The 24,016-nt window shown below is 39.8% G+C and overlaps 3 protein-coding genes across 3 annotated transcripts; 2 read left to right on the top strand and 1 right to left on the bottom strand.

Moving 5' to 3' along the window:
* Positions 1–918: 918 nt before the first annotated feature.
* Positions 919–2,747, top strand: LOC110046192 (uncharacterized). Its single transcript, XM_020751884.2, has one exon. The coding sequence runs from the start codon at positions 1,112–1,114 to the stop codon at positions 2,648–2,650; it is 1,539 nt and encodes a 512-aa protein (XP_020607543.2). The 5' UTR covers positions 919–1,111; the 3' UTR covers positions 2,651–2,747.
* Positions 2,748–3,590: 843 nt separating this feature from the next.
* LOC110046112 (leishmanolysin-like peptidase) lies at positions 3,591–6,908 on the bottom strand. The gene has a single exon (XM_020751780.2). It carries the CDS (start codon positions 6,740–6,742, stop codon positions 4,775–4,777), a length of 1,968 nt encoding a protein of 655 aa, XP_020607439.2. The 5' UTR covers positions 6,743–6,908; the 3' UTR covers positions 3,591–4,774.
* A 5,036-nt stretch (positions 6,909–11,944) lies between these two features.
* On the top strand, positions 11,945–15,192 carry LOC110046165 (uncharacterized). The gene has a single exon (XM_089287176.1). It carries the CDS (start codon positions 12,594–12,596, stop codon positions 14,094–14,096), a length of 1,503 nt encoding a protein of 500 aa, XP_089143302.1. The 5' UTR covers positions 11,945–12,593; the 3' UTR covers positions 14,097–15,192.
* Positions 15,193–24,016: the final 8,824 nt, after the last annotated feature.

Here is a 24,016-nt window from a genome sequence, read left to right on the forward strand (position 1 = left end):
TTGAATTATTTTGGCGACGTACATAATTGCCCTTCAATCGAAGGAAACCGGAAAACTGAAAATAGTAGTTTAGTAAGATGGAAAAAACGCCAAATAGATAATAATAATCCATAAAAGAACAAGGATGGTTAAAGATGGAGAAGATTAACACGGATTACAAACGACGAATCTGAAAGATTTAGGCTTAGCTTTTCAAGATGCACAAAACGCTTCGCAGCTCCTTTGACAGGTTCAACTACAATTTCCACGTCCGTGATGAATTCAGATGTATACGATAACCTCGTTGGGAAATGAGGAAATTAGAGTAATGAGTGAGGAGTAGAAATAAGAAAACGAAAGAAGCGAGGTTACTCAAGACTGACCACCATTATATCAACCACTTCAAATTCATCTATAGCGAAAACTATTCGTGTGCTAACCATTTTTAGCAGTCTTGCTATAGAAAAACTCTAAAAGTATTATTAAGCAAGTTTGCTCTGTCCAGATGTAGAGATAGGGCCAGACGTTTTGGTTCACAAACACACACAAAAAGATCTAGGTTCATATTGGTCTCTATTTTTCTTTGCTTATTGTACTCCTCGATCAATTTGACCGCCTTTTGCTATATGAACTTAACAAGCGGAAGTTTCGAGTGTTAACCCTTGGCACGAAAACCTTGCCGGCTCATAAACCCCAAACTAATAACAAACTTATTGGCATAACAGGTCATAACAGTTTAACTCGCCCGCTAGAATGGCGTAGCGGTGTATTTACAAAACTGATGTCCCGTCACAAATAAGAGGCTGGCTGAGGGTTTGGGCCTATTGAACACTCTAACAAAAAAAAAATGTTTTCAGCAGGTAATTGTCGCTTCAGTGATCAATTACCTGTCATTTTTTCTACATCGACTAGTTTGGACCAGTTAAAATTCGAGCTCAAGACAAACACTAGGTGACCACACGTCTTTCTGTCAACTACCAATTAATTTGCACCTCTTCCTTTCTTCCAATATTAACCCCTATCAATGAACGATGACGAGATTAACAAACTCTGAGTAAAACTGAGCTTGGTAGCTCTGTCTGAGTTATCTGCAAAGAAAAACAATGAATGTTGCAGCAAGACATTATTCGCCATGCCCAGGACAAAGGCCATTGTTGACAAAGTATGTTTTCTAAACGTTCTTCGCGACTGTTCGTTAACCTCGTTAAAGCGACTCCTCGACTGCTTCGCTGTCATGGTTCTGGTTATGGTGTCACTAACATTGATGTACAGGCCTTCGACACTATTTCGTGGTCACAAGAGAATTTACGCAAACGAAAAACTGGTTGCAGACATTGTTCTCTCAAGTGATTTCGCCGATGATGGGTTTATGTTCGTTCCAGTGCACGACAAAGAAAAATACCTGTCTTACGAGCCACCGGTTGGTAGTTGGAGCAAACAACTTCAAGCGTTCGAAAACGCCGTCATAATATCCAAATTGTTGAATAGAACTCTTTTAGCACAACCTCTCGCAAGTGAACTCGAAATTAAACGACTTAAGAAAATCATTAGGAGGACTTTACAACCTGATTCAAAAGTTTATGACTTTCTGGACAAAAAATTCACGGTTCCAATGTCTTCCATTGTGGATCTGAAACACTTATCAAAGCTGGTGAGGGTTCACAGTGTATCACACCGAGAGTTTCTAAACAAATTCAAAAACCTGTCATGGTTTGACGTGTGTCATCGAGATTCAGTCGGATTCTGGGTCGACTTTATACCATCGCCTAACAATCACAATGCGTGGAAAGTGCTAGAGGCGCAAAACTTTGTACCTTTATCCTTTTCTATTCCTGTAGCGGAGCCTGTTTGTGATTATGGATTACAGATCAAAACTGATTCTTACCAGCCAAAGCCTTTTATCCGTGGAATTATCTCCGAACTAAGCCAAGTAAAGGAGGACGTTGTCTATTTTCGTGGAGGATCCTTAGCAACCAGGGATATCCGTTTTCTGTCGAAGAAACGCACTGCACTTGCCCAAAGATGGACTAGTGATTACATTCGCTTTACCCGTTATGTTCAGGAAAAGCTTCAAACAATTATGACCATGATAAAACAACCATATAATGCGGTGCTAATTTCAACAGAAGATGAGGCGGGAAACGTAACCAATACCGTTAATTACAGACTGAAGCAAATGGAGAGGTTGAAATTTCGAGAAATGACGAATGTTTTGTACATTATAACACATATTAACAACGTAGCAGTTTTTGAACCATTTATAACTGAAGGCTACGAAATTTACTTATCTAAAAGCCTTATCCCTAATGGTATTAGCTCTTTTGTACGATACGATGTAACAGAACTCCTAGGATTAGTGATTTGTAAATACGCTCGATTGTATGTAGGCTCAAAAGAACCATATCTCATTCGTCGAGGGCGTATTCACGAGGCCAAAAGGAAGGACGGTCTTCTTGTCGATCACGTGACTGTCAGGTGGGCTGTACACACTGTAAACAGAAAGCATCGCTTTATCACACCTCGTAATGTCACTGCTCACGGGCAATTTAACCAGCGGACTCACAAAGCAAATTATATTTTCTGTACCATATGCAAATTCATGCAGAAAACTCCAAGATACCAACTTTGTTCACCACAAATGAATGGATGTGCAAAGTTGCACCTTATTTAATAAACTTTTGTACGTAAATCCGGGTAATATCTGTACATGGGCCAGGATTTTCACACAGATAGCACATAAATCTGATTTCCATCGAAGCAACTATGAATATTGTTACTCTTTCTGGATGGGATACTAGTTCATTGCGGGGTCAACCCAAAATTTTGTCTTAGGTTCCACAACAGTTTGCAAGTTCCCATTACACTCTTAGTTGTTCTTTCTTAGACTTGTGAGAATAAGCTGCCTCACAGGTTGACGGCGGCGAGCAGACTGACTGACCCCATGTAAAATCTAGGTGATGTCTGCACATGGGTCAAGATTGTTATAAAGTTAGCCGTTAATTAAATCTGGGTTCCAGAGCACGTACGAAGCAACCAAATTGGCACTCGCCCAGGAAGGAATTGCAAGGTACCCAGTAGCCCCATTACCTATCTACACTCTTAGAAGGCGAAGTAACGACACAACACAACAACCAACGCACTCAGTAGCCAATGCAAGAGGACACTGAACCCCTTAAAATATTATAAAGTGAAATCATTATTTTTCCAACAACCAAGAGGAAAGTTAATTTGTTCCAAGAATCTGGAGGTTCAAATCCCAGGTAAATTTCTCGCAATTTTCCTGCAAAGCAACCAAACAATCTGCTTCGAATAATCGGAAGCTTGAGCTCGGAAGTTCAATGGTGTGTAAGTTGGCAAATCTTTCCCGCATCCTAGTAAGGAGGGAGGGACGGAGGGATGTGCATGTGTTCGGCTGACGTTTTACCCACCGATGAAGAGCATACTTTTAATAAAGCAAAGGGACATAACATTATAGTTATTTTGCTTCCACTACGTGCAGAATCTTCAAGAATACGACAGTATCTCGGCCACGACTCAGCTCTCCGAACGATCTCGGAGATCCAGATCATTCCTTGACATTTGCATTCTAAATTCACTACGATTCTTTCGAATTCAGCGTATTTCAGGATGTATTTCTCTTCTCAAATGCGATCCTGTGGAGCACGCACTTGACTGGTTTATAGCCGGTGATTTTCATTTCTCAACTTCGATAAGACGTTAGGCGCTATGTCATAACATTTAAACTGCTACCATTATTTTCCTTGCCTAAACTAAACATGACAACTGGTTATAGAAAAAAATATTGTTTATTGGTATTCACGCCTTACCAGCCTGTGTAGCAGACGTGTCCTGTCCTAGAAAGTTAGAGGTATTCTATTATATTCCAGTCATTTCCAAAGCTTTCATGCGCTTTTCGCTTTCTCAGAAATTAAGATAACTGATGCTACGAAGATACCCGCTAACCTTCCTCTAAGAGGACAAGTTTCTCGTGAGAGTTCCAGCGGCAAAAACATCACACTGGTCACTTGCAATCGTCAGTCAGCGAAATTGCAGTTAATCTGTGTGACGGAAAGGCATTGAAAAGCCCTTGATTTCTTGCCCCGGTCCTTTGCCTACAGGCCAGGAGTAAAGGCCTGTCTAGTGTCCTTTAATTTCCCATTCGTTCAACTTGTTCGATATTAAAATTAAATGTTTTAGTGGTCAGTTTTTACAATTAATATTTGCGGCCATTATTTTTTAAACAAGCTAAGCGCAGCTATTGTAGGCTGACTTTTTAGTCAGGTTGCCAAGTAGACACGTGTTCGTTACATGTATCCAGTTTTCTGTGTATATATACTTTAGCCACCTTTTTTACCGTTGAAATGGAATCACTACACTTAATTTCACGGGTGTTCAAAGCATTTACTCACTGCCAGATCGAGTTATCCACAGACCTAGCAGTGAACAACTGCTCCGTCCTACTTGGGGCTCACAGCACTGCGCAAGGCACAGTAAATACACCCTTTGCAGGATCCGGTCACATGGTACGGAATTAATTACGCTGGGACGCAAGTTACGAAGTGGGACTTCCAAAACAAAGGAACTCGTACCAGTCCAGCCCGACTTTCCTTTGTTTTGGAAGTCCCACTGCGTAACTTGCGTCCCAGCGTAATTAATTCCGTACCATGTGACCGGATCCTGCAAAGGGCCTATTCTCCCTCTCATCGTATTATCTAGACATCTCTGCCACACTTCAAATCATACCTAACTAATATCAAAACTATATTCTTTGTAGTTAAGTCTTGTGAGTTTGGTTTCAGCTGAAAATGTTGATACAATTGAAGTCCGGCACGAGAAAGATAATTAGGCTAAATGCGAGAAGGATTCTCGAAATTATTAAATAGTAGAGTTCTACCGAGGACTTCGTTAAACTCTGTGCAGTATTTTTGTGATCTGGTCTCTCCCCTTCTACAAACGCAATTCCTGTTGAAAGGCTTTTAACTTCTTGAGGGCATCCTTTGTGAGCGCCGCAGAATTCTTCACATGAAGGACAAATCAGTGATCCATTTATCTTCCAGTCGTTCAGTGAACCAGAGATGTCAAGATGTTGTCCCTTATGATGACAAGTGTAAAACTCTCCTGCGACTTCCACTTGTAATCCTCCATCGCAATGATATTTGTAGCACCCGCTTCCCCAATCTACCATTGTTCTTGTTAAATAGCCTTTCTTTGCCAGCCATTCCCGCCCTTGCTCGATACACTTGGTGCCAGGACCGTAATGTTCCAAAGCGTAGTTATCAAGCATGGCGGGAGCGTTTTCTTCCATCGTGCAGGTAGTCTCGCGTCTCGCGCCGTCCGTCCCTGTTAACGTGAACTTCTGGTAAAATGGACAGTAATCCGCTAAAGGAACAGCACCACCATAAGATGCTGTGTCTCGAATAACTAAACCAACTGGTTCATCTTCGTCTGGGTTCGTTTCACTGATTGGCAGATGATTGAAGTATTGGTACTCCTCAGGGAGAGCCCTGTTGTACTTACGAAGATTACACAAAGCTACTGACAGCTTGCTGTGCGTACAACGCATATGAAGTGGAGTTTTCTTTATGGCGTAGCAGAAAGGCACCGCAGATTTCTTTTTCCGTAGGTGCTTTTCCATCCACGTTTTACAGCTTGCCTTAGTAAAAAGACAGCCGAGTTCTTTGCCCCAGTCAAGTTCATCCGCCAAGCTGTAGTTAGCTTTATACCATCCCGTGTCCTCCATCAGGGCAAACGTAATCCTTGAGAAAACTGGATTCTGTGTGTACGTGCCAGTCATTGCTTCGTTTTCGAACAAACGCTTTTCCCAATGTGTATATTCCGTTCCCACCCCTCCTTGGTTCTCGATCTCTGCTCCTTCTAAGCTCGGGCAGTTAAAATGCTTTCGTACCTCCCTTTTTACTCGAGGAGTGACAATCATGTGCACTTGATGCGTGATATCTCCGTGTCGTGTTGCCCAGTTTTTTCGTTCCACCTTTTTCACGATCTTTGAATTCCATTGATACAGCCCGTACTTTTCGTTATACGGAGGCAAGCCATGCTTCTCTCTCGGCGTGTAAGGCACGCCGTTCTCATTTCTGTAAAATGCGAAAAGTCCCGCGCTAAATCCCAGCGCATGAAATATTTCGTGCTTCACAGTTGACAAAAGATTCGGGTAGTGTCTCGGGTCTGTGTCGAGACGATTGGGGCAAATGTTCGCAAATCCAGCAACAGGTCGATCAAGAGCATGCTCCTGCTGGCAGTAGGAGGCATATGCAACAGCATTGGCAAGATTACAGTGATCCGTTTGAATACAAGACACGTACAGTATAAAATCCCGTGAGTCCACACCAATTCCAGACTCCCACTCTTCACCCGGGACATTAAAACACTTGATACCTTCTTCGTCACACACGCGACACTGATCCAAGTGGTCAGCAGGCACATTTACAGGTCCGCACTGCGTGTTAACACAATCTAGCTTACAAAACTGAACATCTCCCGCCTTGTCGCCTTTGATGTCCTTCAGAAAGTACGCATTGTTTTTACAAGTTCTTTGTAGTTTTATGGGGAGTCTGGCAGGGTTTACGCTAAAAGCTTCATGGAAGTAATCTACTGCCTCGGGTATGAGTTTTCCTGTGATTAAACCATATTTCTCTTCATCTAAATCGCCGATGCTGTCGTCATAAACCACTTCAAAGCGCATTTTCTGTGAAAACGGTTGACCTCTTACGATGTATGGCAGTCCAACATGGACGTTGTGATTCATTTCGTGTTTCTTCGGTATCCAGTGGTGCGCATGCGCCACAGGCTTTATCCAGCACAGTGCATACAATATACAAAGGACAATAAGTCTATTGGATGAAGATCTTCGCTTCGACTGTTTGGTGTTCAATGGAAGGCTAGGAACTGTACTTGGTCTTAGAAAGTGAGAGCAACCTATACAGGAAAAAAATTGAGAACTTTTAACTAGGCTTTCAACACATGACACCTTGCCAGTGAATATATGAAATATCTTATGTTTGATCCCGTGAAGAAAGATACGAAGACACATCAATGATCAACGCAGTTATATCCACAACTTAAGCAGTTGTGATACTAAAGCCTGAAAATTTTTTTTTCGCAGGCTTTAGTTTCACAACTGCTTAAGTTGTGTATATGACTGTGATGATCATTGATGTCTTCGCATGAAACCGTGCTAATATGATTTGCATCGGAAGTACTAATTTAGAATAAGCAGTTTCCATTGTTCTTATCAGTGGTATTCGGTCACGATTAAGCTGGGCACTATAAACGTTTGTGCCATCTTGGCAAATATCTCTCTGTCACTTTTGTGTTCATAAGGTAAACAAGACATGCCTTGACAAAGCTACTTGCTTTAAATTATAACACATTAGACTTTTAAACAATTCAACCCGTTAACCATTAAGACAACTATATTGATTTGACAGTTGTCTAGCAAAAATAAACTTTTTCAAGGCTAGATGAGTAACGAGACTATACTGCATTTTATGACAAAAGAAAATCATTTTTTTTTTGTACCAATTTCTTCACACTAAACAACATCGTTTTCAAAAGTAAACACGATAGTTACACGCAGGTTTCTTCATGCACTTAACAAAGCTAACAAAATGTAGTGGCAATTTAATTTCTGTGACGCAAATTAATATAAAATGTTAGTTCTGCGGGAGGAAATTGAGATTGTTGTTCACATGATTTAAATATAAATTACGTTGAATTTTGCAAAAGAAAAGTTATCATGGAATACAACACAACTTTGCGGATTGTTATTGTGATAACTAATACAACGACTCCTTGATAACCGAACTAACGTAGTTAATGAAAAACACAGTGAATGAATGTGGCTAATGGCCAGCCACAAAGACAATGATTAAGCAAAAAAGTAACTGAAGAAAAAAGTCAAATGACCACTCTATTTCACACACCTTTTCTTGCCGTCATGTTCGCGGATAACTCAATGGACTCTCGTAAATATGTAAACTTGGTTTGCCTTTTGTTATTGCCATTCGAGCGAGTGTTCTATTTCTGTTGTACGTGGTAGCGTGTTATCTTTTAACAGGTGGGGTCAGTTTGTCTCGATAGGTGGTCACTCTGTTTCCACTCTCAGATATGATGAAATAAATTGACTATTCTAAGAATAACAACTCAGGCCTCAAAAGCTTTCTTTAACTTAATTTATGCTTAATTTTCATTAAAAAAAAGCTTCGACCTGGAAGTAGAATATGAAATTCTCGTTCATATATAATGGAAAATGTTGTTTGCAAACTCGCATCCTTGAGCCAAATCTCGATATATATCCAATTCTATAGTCTAATTCTAGAAATAAGAAAAATTAACCTTTTGAAAGCGTAAGTTGACATTAAACAATCCGTGACCTTTGTTATCCAAACAAGAAAGTCTTCGAACTGAAGTCCTTTGCGATAAAATTCAATTAGCACCAATTCCTTGGGATTTTAATTTCTATTCGAAGTAAGGTGACATATTTTTACCAACCCTTTCATCAACTTGCGCGCATGTGGTATGTTGAATCTTCACTATAGTTTGCAAGAAAATCATGGTTGGCGGGTAATTTGTAGCTATATGTGAATTGAGATAGATGAATTTAATGGCATTACCTGTTTTGAAAACAGAATTTTGTTTCTCATCTACTTTGCTTAAGCTAGTGATGGTACACCGTGCCCCTCGCTGATTTGTCGCTTCAAGGTATCGACAACAGAAACATTTGTCGATTGAAGGTAAAAACCTTCACTGAAATACTGTGGTTATAATTTTACATCTGTTTATAAAGTCTTATTGTGTGACCCATTTCAATTTCTTGGAGATATTTTCATGCATGAAATGAATCAAAGCTATTGAACAAATCCTTAGTGAGAGGCCAAAATTATTTTCCATAATAATCCACTTCGAATTTTGGGGGGATGTTAGACTTAAGCACCTTTGTGAGAGACAGGGGTAAGATCCAGCTTAGTTAGAACCTCAGTTATACTCTACTTTCTTTGTGGTACATATTGAAATTAATTATTTATTCATTTCAGGCTAATTACCCGATTCTCGCAACCGCTAGAAACTACCAAATTTACGAATACGATTGGCTTAAAACGATATTGATGATAAGTATTTTATCCATCGAATTCCAGATTTCTCCCACCTTATCCGGCAGCTAAATCATTCTAACTGGAGCATTTGCTGCGTAAAAGTTACAATATTTACAAACACTGTGGCTATATGCAGTGGCTTCTGAAAGCCATAGATGGAACATCTGCTATACTGACTCAATCTGAAACGCCGTAAAGTGGCCAAGCAAACTTTGGCAAATCGAAGGTTAGCTCTTGCAAAACACCAGGCACGGATAGTTAGAAAGGTGGATGACGCTATCCACCAGATAAATCGTTGTCCAGTGGATAGCGTGGTTTGATTTGTTAACACTTATCCGCTGGATAGCGATTTGTCCGCTGGATAGCGTTACCCAAACTTCGAACACAATTAAGAGATTTTTGCGAGCCTTGCAGTAAGAAAACACAAAACTATAAGAGCGACTTAAACGGGTAGACAAAATGAAAACTTGTATATACACTTGCCATTAGGGCTGGCCTTTTTCAGTGTTCGAGTTCTCGAGGAAAATGTAACGTTTTCTTGTTTGGCGATATAAAATAATTACAATCTATCAACATCATGTAAATCTCGAGTCTTGTTGGTCTATAGGATAGAATCTGGAATACAGACCTCGTTCCGTTCACACTGTACTAGGAACTCCATCGAGATTCTCCCTTACAAATCTATCGCTCGATAATAACAACAAAATAAACCGCAGAACCCTTTTCAGACTGCTCCTAGACTTTCTGTCATAAACAAAGGTGGAATAAAACGCCCAAGGCGATAGGTTTGCTCTCATGTAGCAGGTTGCAAAAAGCAAGTCCTTTTATGGCTTAGTGTATAGGTCTATGGCAGGTTTTGTCTCATTCCCGGAAACACTGATGTTAACACTCCTGATCGCTCACCCATGAACGTAAGATAATCCTCACGGAATATAGTTCTCACAAGGCTTTTGAGAACTTTCAAAGAGAAATGCGGCATAAAACAAGAACTGGGACTCAAGAAACAACTCCAGTGATCGTGATTTTAAAATAGTTATTTCAATTGGCCTAAAAAATCGCCCTTACCTGACAAGTTACAAGATTAGCATGACACTCGCCCAGAGGAAAAAAAATTTGTTACCTGTTAAGTATTTTTCTTCTTGGCTAATCTTTTTGTTCACTTGGAAATGGGCTTCACGTTGTCGTCTTCTATTTGTATTTGGCTGCAAGATTGAAAGCGAATAATCTTGTTATTATGGTATTTCGATCTAGACTAGTGGTCTCGGCGCTTTGATTTTATATTTGTAAACGAAGCCTTCCGTGCTTACCAATTCTCGTTGTCTTTGCTTCGCTCCACCACTGTCATAGAGTAGTAATCAAACCAACATGAACAGCATCCTAGAGTGATAATAATGGTAAAGAACAACACAAAAAGTGCAAAACAAAGATTTAGCGAGGCGCAAAAGACCATTTCTTTGCGCCGCGCGTTCTCATGTTACCCGGTTAGACCAGGCCATGAGATCATAGAAACATCTTTCCAGCTGTTTACATTGGATGACGTAATTAGACAGCCAACCCGCTAGACCTGGATTGCAGGCAAACAACTGCTGCTAAGTGATCGCACCACTGCTCGGCCAACCTTTTTATCTTTTAACCCACCCACTACTGTTGATGAATTCCCTAAGTAAAGAAGACAAACGGTCGTGGCCATCTGTGTTCTGGTCTCGACCATTGTGTATGCGAAAGCACGCTTTTCGTTTCTTTGCATAAAAACAAGAATCGCTGTGGCATCAAATATGGCTTAAAAATAATTTGGCCAGTGTAGATCTTTTGCGAATCAGCGTTGAGGATCCCGACAAATTTGCCCATTATTAATATACATTTTTGAATGTGAAGCGGTCAAATAATTGTCGTTAAAAGTAGAGTACGATTTCGAAGAACTCTTCGATTCTGACTAATCAAATGTTGTTTTTTTCGGGCACCTGGATGCGCAACATAGGATATTTAATACATTTTCTAGTTTGGAGACAACTGAAAACTCCCGCCTAAGTAAATTTTTGCATAACTTTCGGAAAAGAGGTGGAAAATGATTGATACCACTAGTACTCGACGTTTCCACTAGGAATATTTTGTGTTGTTTTGTTTTGTTTTTGATTTATTTTTGCTTTTGTTTTGTTTTGTTTTTGTTATGATGGTCGCCCGTGAATAAAAACCGCCACAAAATCGCGCAAATTTACGCCTTGCTATAAAATTAAACCAAAAAAACAGGGTAATAGTCATTTACAAAGAAAAGCAAGCCTAGTCTCATGGAGGATCGAGATAGACGGTCACTGTCTACTGTTCTTGCAGTCTCATTAATTCTTGACTTCATCAGCAAGAGTGGGCGGGTTAGTGAAACAAAAGTGGGTGGGGCAACTAGCGTTACAAAAAAGTCGGGCAATTCCAGACAGTTGGTCACAGACCAGCCGTCTGCTTTCCTCGCAGTTTCATGTCTTTCACGAATTGTTGAATGCATCGACAAAAGGGGGTGGGCGGGGGGAACCAAAGTGGGTAGGGCAGCGTTTCCAAAATTCGGGCCCAGTCCACCGATAGTTGGTTTTCGTTGTGAGAAATAAGATCAACAATTGTGTAACCATATGTTTAAACTAAATTTCCAAACGTAAATCAGTTAAAATAATACAAAAACACGGAAGAAAAACGCCTCGTAGAGGTACTTCTCAGAAGCTTTCATTTGAATGTCGACACACTGCAATTTCACCAGAAAGCTAAAAGTACATGACAGAACTGCTTAGTAGCTTTCATCTGAATGATCACAGACTAGGATTTCGTCCAAAGACTTAAAAGCTAAAACCAACTTGTACAGCATAATAAACAGTACCACATTAAAGTATTGCTCAATAGCTTTCATCTCAATGGTCACGCAAGCTAGGGTTTCATTTATAGACCGGCACTCAGAGTGAAAATTTGATATGACGTCATTTGACGTGGAAATTACGTCTGATTTCCGAAGTCAACAGCCGCCATCTTGCATTCACCATCTGGCAACCTCGTTCCCATGAATTTTTAAAGAAAAAGCCCTGGGAACGACGCTGGCCGCGATCTTGGATTTCTAAAAATCTTTGATTTCAGAAAATCACCAAGATTGGCTGAAAAATACTCAAACCCAACAAAAAGATATTTAATTTCTAACCTGAAAAACTCGAAGCGTCACCTATCGAGATTCTTGACAGCGGTGAGTTTTATTAACCTCAAGTTGATAAAAAAAAAAATTCAAGAGTTGACAGAGATCAGTCCCGGGCTTTGAAAGCAAAAGTCCCATAGTGTGTAAAACACCTGTGTGTGTTCTCTTTAACCACAAACTGTACCGTCTAGTTATTCATAAACAACAATTTCACCACAAGGAAAAGCCCGGCAGCCGGGACAAACTCTGTGATGAAGTCATGGATGAGTTAATTTTTTTCATGGTTGACCTATTTTCTTCCGGTTATAACTCTCCAAAACCCACGAAGCATTTGAACCAGAAAAATGGACAGGAAACCTTCCAGGCCTCGTTATTTGCCGTTGTATATGAACCGAAACAACTTGGTCCATTCGCTCAAGAACAACGCAAGCAGGTATTACATCGCTTGGTTTATTTCAATGCTTCGAATCATCATGTGGAAACTGAAATGTGTTGCCTTCAAAGGTCAACAGCGTGTTGTGATGGTTATGCTATTGAAGAAAAGAGTCCTGTGTTTTATCTTTACTTGTTCAATTTTCGTGACTGTATACACGATGATGAAATTTACCCACAAATCTTCGAATCTATGGACTGCATCCCTGAGCGAAATGTTTTGTTTATCTGAACAGAAAATTTATATAGACGGGCGACTGTTATGTGAAAACAACCAAGAAATGAAATACCTGTCTTATCAACCACCTGGAGGGGGATGGAATAACCAACGTGTTGCCTTCGAAAACGCGGTTGTTTTGGCCAAGTTGTTGAATAGAACTCTTATTGTTCACCCTTTAGCACCTCACCAGGAAATACTTCGACTGAAAAGAAAGCGTAAAATGTCTGCAGGTTATGAAATATACAACATGCTTCCTGAAGTTAATCTTCTGCCATTATCTAAAGTAATTGACTTAAAAGAATTGTCGAGACTTACTCCTGTCAAAGAGGTCACTTCAAGTCATGTGGAGTTTCTAGAGAAATACAAACATTTGAGATGGCATCGAGTTTGTCACAACGGGCTGGTAGGAATATGGGTTGATACCATTCCTAAGGAGACGGAGGGAGAAAAATCGAGACTCCTTCAGCGACATATGGAAACAAATCTACCCATCCATGGAGACTTGCCACTCTATCGCCGCATTTGCAAAACAGAATTGAAACATTATGGCAACACAAGTTTTAGGCCTGTGTGGGGAATCTGGAATGAGTTGTCAAACAGAACGGAAGATATGCTGTATTTCTCTGAAGGATCTTTGTATATTAGAGAGCTTCTTTTCTTTGATAAGACAACCGTTTTAAACACACACGCGTGGATAATGCGATACATTCGTTTCGCGCCGGACATTCGACAACGTGTCGCGGATGTCCTGAAAATGATGGGTCACCCTTTTAATGCATTGCACGTGCGCAGGACCGATCATCCGACAAGTTTTCACATGAAACAGGAGTATTGGTTACAGCAACTAAACATGCGAGATGCAGTGAATTTAACAAAAACTCTTTACATTGCCACCGACGAAGAAGACAAAACTTGGTTTAAACCATTTAGTGACGCAGGGTACAATTTATTTTTCGCTGAAGACTTCAGTGATCAGTTGCGACTTGGAAACGTAAACCCTGCTGTCACTCAGGACATGTTAGGCTTGTGTGAGCAGCTCATTTGTGCGCATGCTGACCATTTCGTGGGATCGTATTATTCGACATTTACTATGTACATTAAGCGGCTAAGAAAACAACTGACTTGGAAAAAAGGAATGATGCGAAAGCCTTACACCTCTATTGTATGGGCTGGAACGACTGATGACCGAAACTAATGTCATCACACTTCAATGTTTGGTGACAAACTCCCATCAAACTTTGAAATCAGTTTTGTTCTTCCACAAGACGTCTTATTTTATGGTTAGCTCCGTGAGTGGGTAAGATGAACCGAATCCTGCGCTGAGATTGGCTACCTGAGCCGGCAAGATGGCACTATCTTGTCAGCTTGGGATTTTCAATTCCGCTGTATCCCGCAAGGAAATAGTGTTCTTTTTTCCATATATAAATACATTCTTTATTGACCAAGCTTGTTCTTTTCTTTTGCGTGTTTATGGACTTCGACTCTGTCTTGGTCCGTAAACAAGCCAAACAAGAACTTGGCCAAAATCCGATCCAGGCATCTTGACCTAACGGTTGGTCAACAACCCATGCAGCTGACAGTTTTTCAGTAGATATAGCTTCAGGTGCTAAACATGTGCCTCACCCCACGCCCAACATACCTTTCAGTGCTTTTTTGTTTGTTTGTTTTTTAACTCAATTACCTTGCCCAAGTAGGTAAAATGGTCAATATCGACAGAGCACTTTAATGTTAGTAAAATGGCAAAGATTGTGAGACATAGCTTCTCAAAGGCGAAGAGTTTTACAGACCTTTGTATGCTGGGGGGAGGGTGCGGGCAAATTTATCCCAAATGTATACAAACGTCTGGTAACATTTTATGACTCCGTATAACCACATTTTCACTATTTGCCAGCATGACAACAGGAAGCGTAGCCAGTGTGCAATATTGCAAGGTGCTCTTTCCAGCCTTGTCGCAAACTTAGACAACAGATTAAAAAAAAATGTGGTTGGAAGAACCGTAGAATGGTCCTTTCTAAACAATTTTTTGACGACTAAAGCTTAAACATGACCGCCTCTTTTAAGGGGAAACTTTAAGATACTTGGCTTTTGCAATGTCAATCGTCTAGCTATCATATCTTCGAAACATTCAAGAGATTTGTAGTAACATTGTTCATTTAATGTAGCTGACGACGAATAACAGTGTTTCCGAAATAAGATTCATCACAAAACGTTATAATTATGTGCAAAAAATTGAAACACTTATCTATATATACAGTGTAAATAAAGAGTAAAAGCTTAGTTCTCGAGATAAAGTTGACATTCGTCTTCTTCCCTAGCTCAAGACACGTCTGACACTGGACTCTAAAAATTCCATTCTGATGACGTAGCTTTAAGGAGATCCGCGTAGCGTCTCTGATTGTTTGTTCCTCGAGTTTGAATTTTCGCGCGCAAGTAACAAGCAATCGGATACAGCTCTTGCATCTCTGTAGAGCTACGTGGAAAAAGGGTTTCGAATAGCAGACTGAGTCTCTCAGGACGTGGGCTAGCTCACTAAAATTCTTAGATCTTTGTTGATCTGAGACGAACTGAACAACTTATAGTTATTGTACAGAAGTTTAAGAACTCAAGTCTAGCCAGCCTAAAAATCAGATCGGACCTCTCATATGCGGATTTGCTGGCGACAAAGGAAAGTGTCAGCTAACGCTTTGGAGAGGTGTGGGACCCGACTAGGGGAGGTTATAAATGCAGTACTCTTATCTGGCTGGGACCATGAATAAGTGTCCGTGTACAGTACAGGAGCTGACCGTTGGCGAATGTTCAGCTGTGGTTGAATAGCGGCTGTTCCTGCACATAGACTGCTACATTTTGTTTCCATTCCTTATGGCTTTATCACTATCTATGCTGAACCGTTTCTCCATGAATGCCCTTGTAGCAGGTTTGTATTTTTCGCTTCTGTCGAGGGAGTACGTGCGCGTTCTCTTGCCTTTACCAGTCAAAACTTGTCTGAATCCTGCTGACCGCATGGGATCGCTGTAATTTGTAAAATGAGGCGCTTTGTGTTGCTGTGTTTCAAACTCATATCCACTTAAACTTGCTAAGCTGGATTGAAGATCGGTTTCGGACATGTTGGACATCGAGTTCTTGATCTGACGCATGCGCTTTATTGACGGAGTTGCTATGTACTTCTTCCGTTGTTTGTCGCTATATTTAGCTTCAAATCGAACTTTCGCGCTGTCGACGTATTTTCGTCTAGCTCTAGATGATTCTTCGTCTTGTTTTCTGAGTGTAGAATGCCTCCTTATTGGCGCAAACTCAGTAGTTATCGGTCTTTTCTCTTTGACGATAGCTCTCTGCGGGAGCGAAACGTCATCAATTGCGGCATTCGTAGAAAAGTCCGTAGATACACCAGTGAATCGAACAAATCTTTCACGCCCAGCGTAGTCGAGATCTTTTGCTCCTGTGAGCTCGTCGCATGACTGATCTGCCAGCTGAATAACAAAGGATCCATCTTTTGTTCCCATACGGTAACAGCCCTCGCCCATTTTCTCTCGTGTTCGTTTTTTCCGTGGCTGTCGTTGAATCACAAAGGTTTTCTGATAACAGCAACACTTGAATGCCAGACGAACTTTTCTGTTTGTGAGCCCATAGAGAATGGCAGACATTGCGCAATACGCTTGAGCGAGACAAGTAAACAAGTATTTCAAAGCTTCGGGCATTATGTGTGGAACGAAAGACTCTAAAATGTTTTCCACAGAAATTGGGACAATGCAAAGAACAAAAGCAATTATTTGAAGAATCGTTACCCATTTCGCTTCACCTTCTCTTCTTCTAGGCTCGTATTTCATTCTTCCAAGTCCAAGACAACGGGGTCCAGTCTCTCTCCTTGCACGCCGTTCATAAGTTCGAACACGAGAAAATAGTTTGTAATTTGTAAAACAAATTATCAGCAATGGTCCTAAGCTCAAACAGCATCCAGCAAACACTGCATAAGATATAGAGATACTTAATGGATATTTGGACACCAAAATAGGCGACCCCCATCCGAGAAATGGGGGTACGGCCACGCCTACTCCTATAAACAATATAATCACCACCAAGACATAAGAGCGCCGACTCCCTGATAAATAAGATGGACATCGATTCACCCACTGAGTTTTAAACAAAGTCACGAGCGATATCACAGGAATACATAAAACAGAACAGCTGAAAAAGACGTTTAACAAACAAACTAGAGCGTTGCCATTGCTTGGCCAGGAGAAAAACACCATCGCTGTTAACGTTTGAAAAGTGTTGGCGACGTAATGAGTGATGAGAAAAATGTTTTTAGAACGACGAAGTCTCTTGCAACAAGCATGAAGGAGGCATAAAGTGAAATTCGCCAGGAAGGCAGTCACTGCAATACTGATGCAAAACACGTGATAAATTTTTAAATCATATTTTCCTCCCGGTTTAGTGATTTCATCGAGAATGCTGGATCTGTTTGCCGAGTTGTTTATGGTCATATGCATGTTTTCCAACCTGTACTGGAACCGCTAAGATGTTTTGAAGGCCACCGGATATTTTGCAATTTTCTTTTCTTTTTCCAACACAATAGCAAAGCACAATGAAAACTGCCGATCACCCAATTTCCTTTAGAGAGTTAACCTACACAATGGGAAATAGAAGAATAAAAACAATGTAAAAAGAAATGTAAATATTTATTGCAAATTTTATCAAGCCCTTAAAACTAGGTATTTATCAAACGGAAATTTTGAACCTTTGCTGGTCTATTCTGAATTCAGTTTCAACTGAACTTCAGTCTTTCACATGTTTAAACAGTGTCACCCTCGAGTGAGGTTAATATTGAGTTTAAAAACACCACATTGTAAAGCATGTATACACATTACGAGCCAATAAGAGATATTGGAATCGTATTCAAAATCATCTCTTTCAGAATTTTCCGCAAATACAAGCTAATTTCTCTTAATGTTTGCCTAATCACACTATTGATCAAAACAAAGTTTAACACTTAATAACCCGGCTGCATTTCCAAGCAAACTAATCTATCACACACTTAGGTAAATTCTATAATCATCAACACATGAACTGCTGAATGAACAAGCAAGGCGACAATAATTCAGGAAATCAACTGAGGATATCGCAATGGACAAAATGATATCAAATTAAACTAAATAATAAAAACTTTGAGTTTGGGAAAGAAAGACTTTAATGCTGTTTTTTACTGGAGCCGTGGTACACCTTTTCGATGCAATGGTTTGTCGCGTTGAAAATTAACGATTGAAAGTTATTCAGTTCCCTAATGTACCTAACTAACTGTTCTACAGAATTTTTGACGCATCAACTTTCTAGTGCCCCAAGAAATATCGCAAGTCCAATTAATTACAGTCATTTTTGGAGAACAAAACAAATTGTACACCCCGTGTTAAATACCAAAGCGAGAACTAAATTCAGGAAGTGTTTTTCAGCTCTCGTTATACCCCCCAAAAGAATTACTTCGGACGGGAGTAAAATAACACTGCCAGAAGAGTAAAAAGCGATAAATATTACTTTATATTTATATAAAAATAGGGTCTTACCTTTCCTCTTGTCCAAAAGCAAACACTGAAAGGCTTAAATTACATTCGAGCAACAGAAAAAGACGACGTAGGAGCAATTTTTTTTTTTGTGCCAAGTCAAGTGACTGTGGTTTTGCTAATTCATTACACTCCTCTGGAGTAATTGTCTTTGATCTTTGCGTCAAACATTTACGTCAGAAACTGGTGCGTAAAGGCGGCTAATGTCAGAAATGTAAATAGGAATCCTACATGGTGGCCAATTTCGTTACTGGGACAGTTTGGATCTTCAATGAAGTAAACAATCTTATTCCTCGGTATTTTGACAGATGATGAAGAGGTATACATTTTAACAGCTAAGGGACCGTTCGCTTTTATGTGACGAAAAAATGGTGGGGATGGCAGGATTTTTTTGAGGGAGCGGGCATGACAAAAAGTATGGCGTCGTAAATGAATAGGAATAAATCGAATGAATGGGTGTAGGCAAGTGCAATTTGAAAGAATTTTCAAATAGCACGAGTAGTGCAAATCCTTAATTGCTCGAGCTTTCATACGATTGCTCATTTATGATCTGACGGATGAAGTTACGAACGTGCGCCCGTTAATTAATTAGCAAAGCCCCGTGCAAACTGATAATTAACGATAAATTGGATTGCTCGTATATTAAGGCTTTTAAAGGGGGCTACTGAAAATTTTCACATTTCAGAAATATAATGGCAGAATCAATGATACATGTAGTTCGAAAATTCTGCCAGAGCGCCTAAGTAGCGTTTCTGAGGTTCCCCAATATAAACCTCTACAGACCTTGAAAGACGAAAGCCTGATACTTGTATCATCTAAATTGGATCAAATCAGAGAACAGAATCATGAACAAATATTGAAAAAATATCGAAGTATTTAATCGAGATATTCCACGTCCAAGATACAATTAGTTCTTCTGAGGGTGAGTTAAATGCTGCACATTAAAGCACAGGTAGAGTCTAGACGTTATAGTTGGGGACACTTCTGATAATCTGAAGAAACAAATGAAAAACAAAATTTCAGATGATCCAACAAAGACAATGGGTTTATATTCACTAGTGTCAGTAGCAAATGCAGCAAAATGTGACTTGACAACTAATATTGATGTGATTGGTGGACTTATTAATGGTGCAGAGTATGTCATTGAAAGCATAGACTACAGAGTTAAAAATTCCACCAGACCAAGTATTATTTGGGTATCATTTCCGCATCCTGACATAGGCACATTAACCAGCGCATGGAAAATGCTCATTTGTACAAGGAGGGGGGTGAATAGGGGTATGCAAATCCGCCGATCCGTGCCTTTTTTTCGCCAAATCCGTCGATCCGCCAAAATTTTTGTTCAAATCCGAAACGACAACCACATCCGGAAACAGAAGTGTAAAAGTTCAAAGGTAAACTGGTAAATGTGAATGCCAGTGTTAATTTCGCACAAACAGTAAAGAAGGCAAAATGCTTGATGACTATAACACAGTACAATTCCAATAACAGTCTCATACTTGAGTTTAAATGAGCTTTGTTCGAAAGAAAAAATAATTTGGATGAACTCATTAACATACCGGACCAAGGCTGAAGAAAGATCTATGATCCAAATTTCATATAGGACCCAAGATTCGAACAATCAATACAGGCACAATCCGGAATCCGTGCCAAAGTTCACAGCTGATCCACGATCCACTGTGTTTTCAAAATCAGCCAATCCGCTTGATTTACCGCAAAAATCCACAATCCGTGCGCTTTTTAAGGCCAAATCCATCGATCCGAAAATCTATTCACCCCCCTATACATGGCAAACATAAATAGAAATTGGACACCAGTGTTAGAGGTATAAACAAGACAAGTTAGAATCAATAAAAAAGAGTCACTGTGCAAATTTTCCGGCGACAATTTCCACTTAGACCTGCTGCTGCTAAGGCAAAGGCTACAGACTGGACACGATTTTGCTACGTCATCGGATTCGAAAATATGCGGATTCACCGTCCACACGTTATCGGCTCATCTTTTTAAGAAAACTTATTATTCTTAGCGATTTTTACTTTTTACTACTTTCTTAAATGCACATTTTTAATTATTAAGATTAGTACAGCTCATTTTGGCGAATTGTACAGCGCCTAGAGCAAGCATGGATAGGCGCTTTATAAATATTTATTTATTTATTATTATTATTATTATTATTATTATTATTATTATTCACCGTTTTCAAGGTGACACATTAGGGCCCCGTCCACACGTATCCGGATATTTTTGAGTCCGCAACTTTTTCTTTCCGGATTCAAACACGTGGCGTATTCAAATCGAATTCGCCTGTCCACATGCATCCGATGGTATCCGGATTCACTCTAGAGAAACTAGGCCTACACGTTGTGCCGCCATATTGGTTTATTGTTCGGTAAGAGACTGGACACGATTTTGCTACGTCATCGGATTCGAAAATATACGGAGTCCACACGTTATCGGATTCGTTGTGGATTTAGTTTTTTCCACTCTGGAAAGCGGATTCAAAAATATCCGGATTCGCTGCCGAATTTGCCGGATGCGTGTGGACGGAAGACGTATCCGGAAAGAAAAAGTTGCGGATTCGAAAATATCTGGATACATGTGGACGGAGCCAACTTTATGTATAGGGAGGTTATAGCTAACTCACTTCTGTTAATTATGAGGTCAAGAGGGTCTTCCCTTGGCGAATCCAGATTACTTGATTTGAGGCGAAATGAAAACATAAAAACCAGGATAATTTTACTCAGGAAGACACGCTCGCTTGTTGCAAACCTGGCGAAACAAATGATTTCAGAGAGGCCATTTACTGAAGACTTCTAAGTTATCGAGTTAATTTCGCTTTTATTTAGTTTTTTTTTTTTTTTTTCTTTCCAGCTATCGCTTTCAAAACGGATGACGCGCGGCACACGTACATGACGTCTGTTTTTCTATGTCTACAGATGTGAAGACACGGAATTAGGCCAAAGTCGGAGTGCGTAATCGAGGATGAGGGTCCACGATGAGTGAGCAGTGCGGGGGGTAATTGTGAGCAGGCCCAAAGGAGAGTAGACGAGACCTGTAATCAGACTGAGTTTGGCGCCCTCGGGAAGAAGAAATAGCCTAGGAACGAGTTTGTTAGGTTCTTGATACAGTTTTACTACAAAACACCTCTAAATCTGATTGGCTAGTTGAGTAATGGAGCTTGCCGAAAATAACAGCAAATACGTGTTTAGCGGAGAGTCTCGAGAATTTTGCCATGTTGGGAAAGTCTGCATGCTTATTTGAATTCTTAGCCACAGTTTCACTATCATTGCACTTTTTCTGCCACGCAGCGAATTGGAAGAAAATGGAAGAAAAACTAGATGCAAAATTGTATGAAAGATCACTTTTTCTGCTCAAAGCCAACAGGTTCCTTCGACATTTTGCCCCAGTTGTCTCAACTGACGTTGTACAACTCTCCGGTTTCTGTTTATTGGAGAACTCACCACAGTTTCTAAATCATGAAAGGGAATGTCGCGAATACTATGGTATAAATTCAATAAATTACATTAATTTCGCAATCTATGATTAAGACGTCGGTACATACAGTTCTTCGGGTCATATTTTTTGATATATGTATTTCTTTTTACTATTCTAGCCTTTTGTTTGCTGACCAATTTATTGAAATTGGAGAGACAATTTTAATATTGACAAGACACTTTGATGAATAAGAAGATTAAGACTAATAATCATAGTTTTCCCCGGTGCGTTTGATCACTGTTATTAAAAGTGGGAATTAGAAATTATTAACTCACTCTGAAAAACATTTTCAGTGGTTGTTAGCCGTTGCTCACTTTGTGGTTATATTGCTCCATGAAAAACTGTATCTTCCCTTACGACCTATCTTTAGCTTGGCCCAGTTAAAGAAATTTTGGTTTACAGCTGTTTGAGAATGACAAGTAAAAGTCGCGGTAATCTCGTCCTTGTAGTTTGATATATTTCACAACACAACTCAGTGGAAATTTGTTTTAGGATCGTTCTATCTCATGGAAATACAATACTTAAGAAAAATTCCAAACAAGAACAATTTTCTCTCTCGAGATACAGGAGAAAATATAAATATATATATATATTCAGTTTTGTTTCCAGCTGTTTTTTTTTTTTTTTTCGTTTTTTTTTTTAAATGATCAATGCTTAATTCAGTCCCAAATATCGCCTTGATCCAAGAACAATGGTTCCGTGCAAGATTGATCGAACTTTTTAAATTAAAACGTTATACGATATGATTATTTTTCAGAAAAAGATTAAAACTTGTACGTACTTATAAGGTGACCCGAGCTTCTTTCCATAAGTTTTCCACTCAGGCGGAGCAAGATCATAACTTTACTCCTCGGATCAGAGTTCTCGAAATGAATCGATCCATCTCAAACAATGGCTATTTATTACCAGTCGCCCCGGGCACAGCCGTCGCTAGTGTCACGATGCTATCGATCGCCAGTTTGGTCGGTTTCTTGGCAAACGCGCGCGTTTGCCTTCTGATTAGAAAGCATTCAGATTTACGCAAGGTTCCACACTATTTGTTCGGCAGTCTTGCTGTGAATGGAATTTTCAATTCTCTGCTGAATTTGCCTTCTCGTTTAGCCTTGACAGTGATTCGACTCTTGGATATTCCGGTGTCTGTTGATCCTGCTTGTTCTGTTCTTGTGCCAAGCGGATTTGCTTGTAACATACTCAATGCTGTGACCTTGTCGTTAATGGCGATCGATCGACAGGATTGCGTTTTACGTCCATTCAAGCGACACATGGACAGAAACAATATCCCCACAGTCATAGTTCTTTCATGGATTGGAACTCTAGTTTTAACCTCTCCCATAATCTTCAAATCGGCTCGCCAACGATTCGACGGATGTGACGTTATTCCGAGGATGAAAAAAGCTAGAGATCCCATTTTAGTTTACGTCACTATTTTATCGAACTTCTTCAACATTGTTTCGGTGCTGATCATTGTTGTCACAGCACTACGCATTATAAAAAGACTGCGTTCGTCAACCCTGCCAAAATCAAACAGCCATAACAGGCGCCAAGAAAACCAACTAATATTGTTAACTTATAAGATCTGTGGTGTTTTTCTAGTTTGCAAGTTACCCATTTTTGTTTATTTTCCCTTAGCGGTATTTCTTGGAAACTCCGTCCCCATACTGCCAAATGTTCTGGCCATAGTGTTGTTGATATCTAATTTTTCCTATGTAGTTAATCCATTCCTTTTCCAGAATATGTTGAGGCCTCTGCAAGCTATTCCAAGAGCAGCCAGTGACGGGTGACCGAGAGTGAACCATTAAGAAAATATCTAAATAAATACCGCTAAAGTGTTAAGACGAAATCCGATAAGAAATCGAGCAATTTCAGTCTTTAGTGGAAAAAAAATCTTGTATCAAAAATAATTGTCAGTGTATTACTGTCTTTTTTGTATTTTCTAAAAGCTTAAGATATATACTATTGCCTGAAATAACACCAAACACAGTTTCCCATGGGAACTCGAGAAAATAAATTTCACAGCACAGACAAATTGTGCAAACCGGCAGGTAAAAAACATGAATTTCCAAATTTG

This window comes from Orbicella faveolata, unplaced genomic scaffold (assembly GCF_042242905.1).
Source record: "Orbicella faveolata isolate gen_17 unplaced genomic scaffold, um_ofav_v1 contig_14, whole genome shotgun sequence".
In the NCBI taxonomy this organism is placed as follows: domain Eukaryota; kingdom Metazoa; phylum Cnidaria; class Anthozoa; order Scleractinia; family Merulinidae; genus Orbicella; species Orbicella faveolata.

Bases quoted from the DNA above. Each gene is read 5' to 3' on its own strand.
- LOC110046165 (XM_089287176.1), top strand. From the start codon at position 12,594: ATGGACAGGAAACCTTCCAGGCCTCGTTATTTGCCGTTGTATATGAAC.
- LOC110046192 (XM_020751884.2), top strand. From the start codon at position 1,112: ATGCCCAGGACAAAGGCCATTGTTGACAAAGTATGTTTTCTAAACGTT.
- LOC110046112 (XM_020751780.2), bottom strand. From the start codon at position 6,742: ATGAATCACAACGTCCATGTTGGACTGCCATACATCGTAAGAGGTCAA.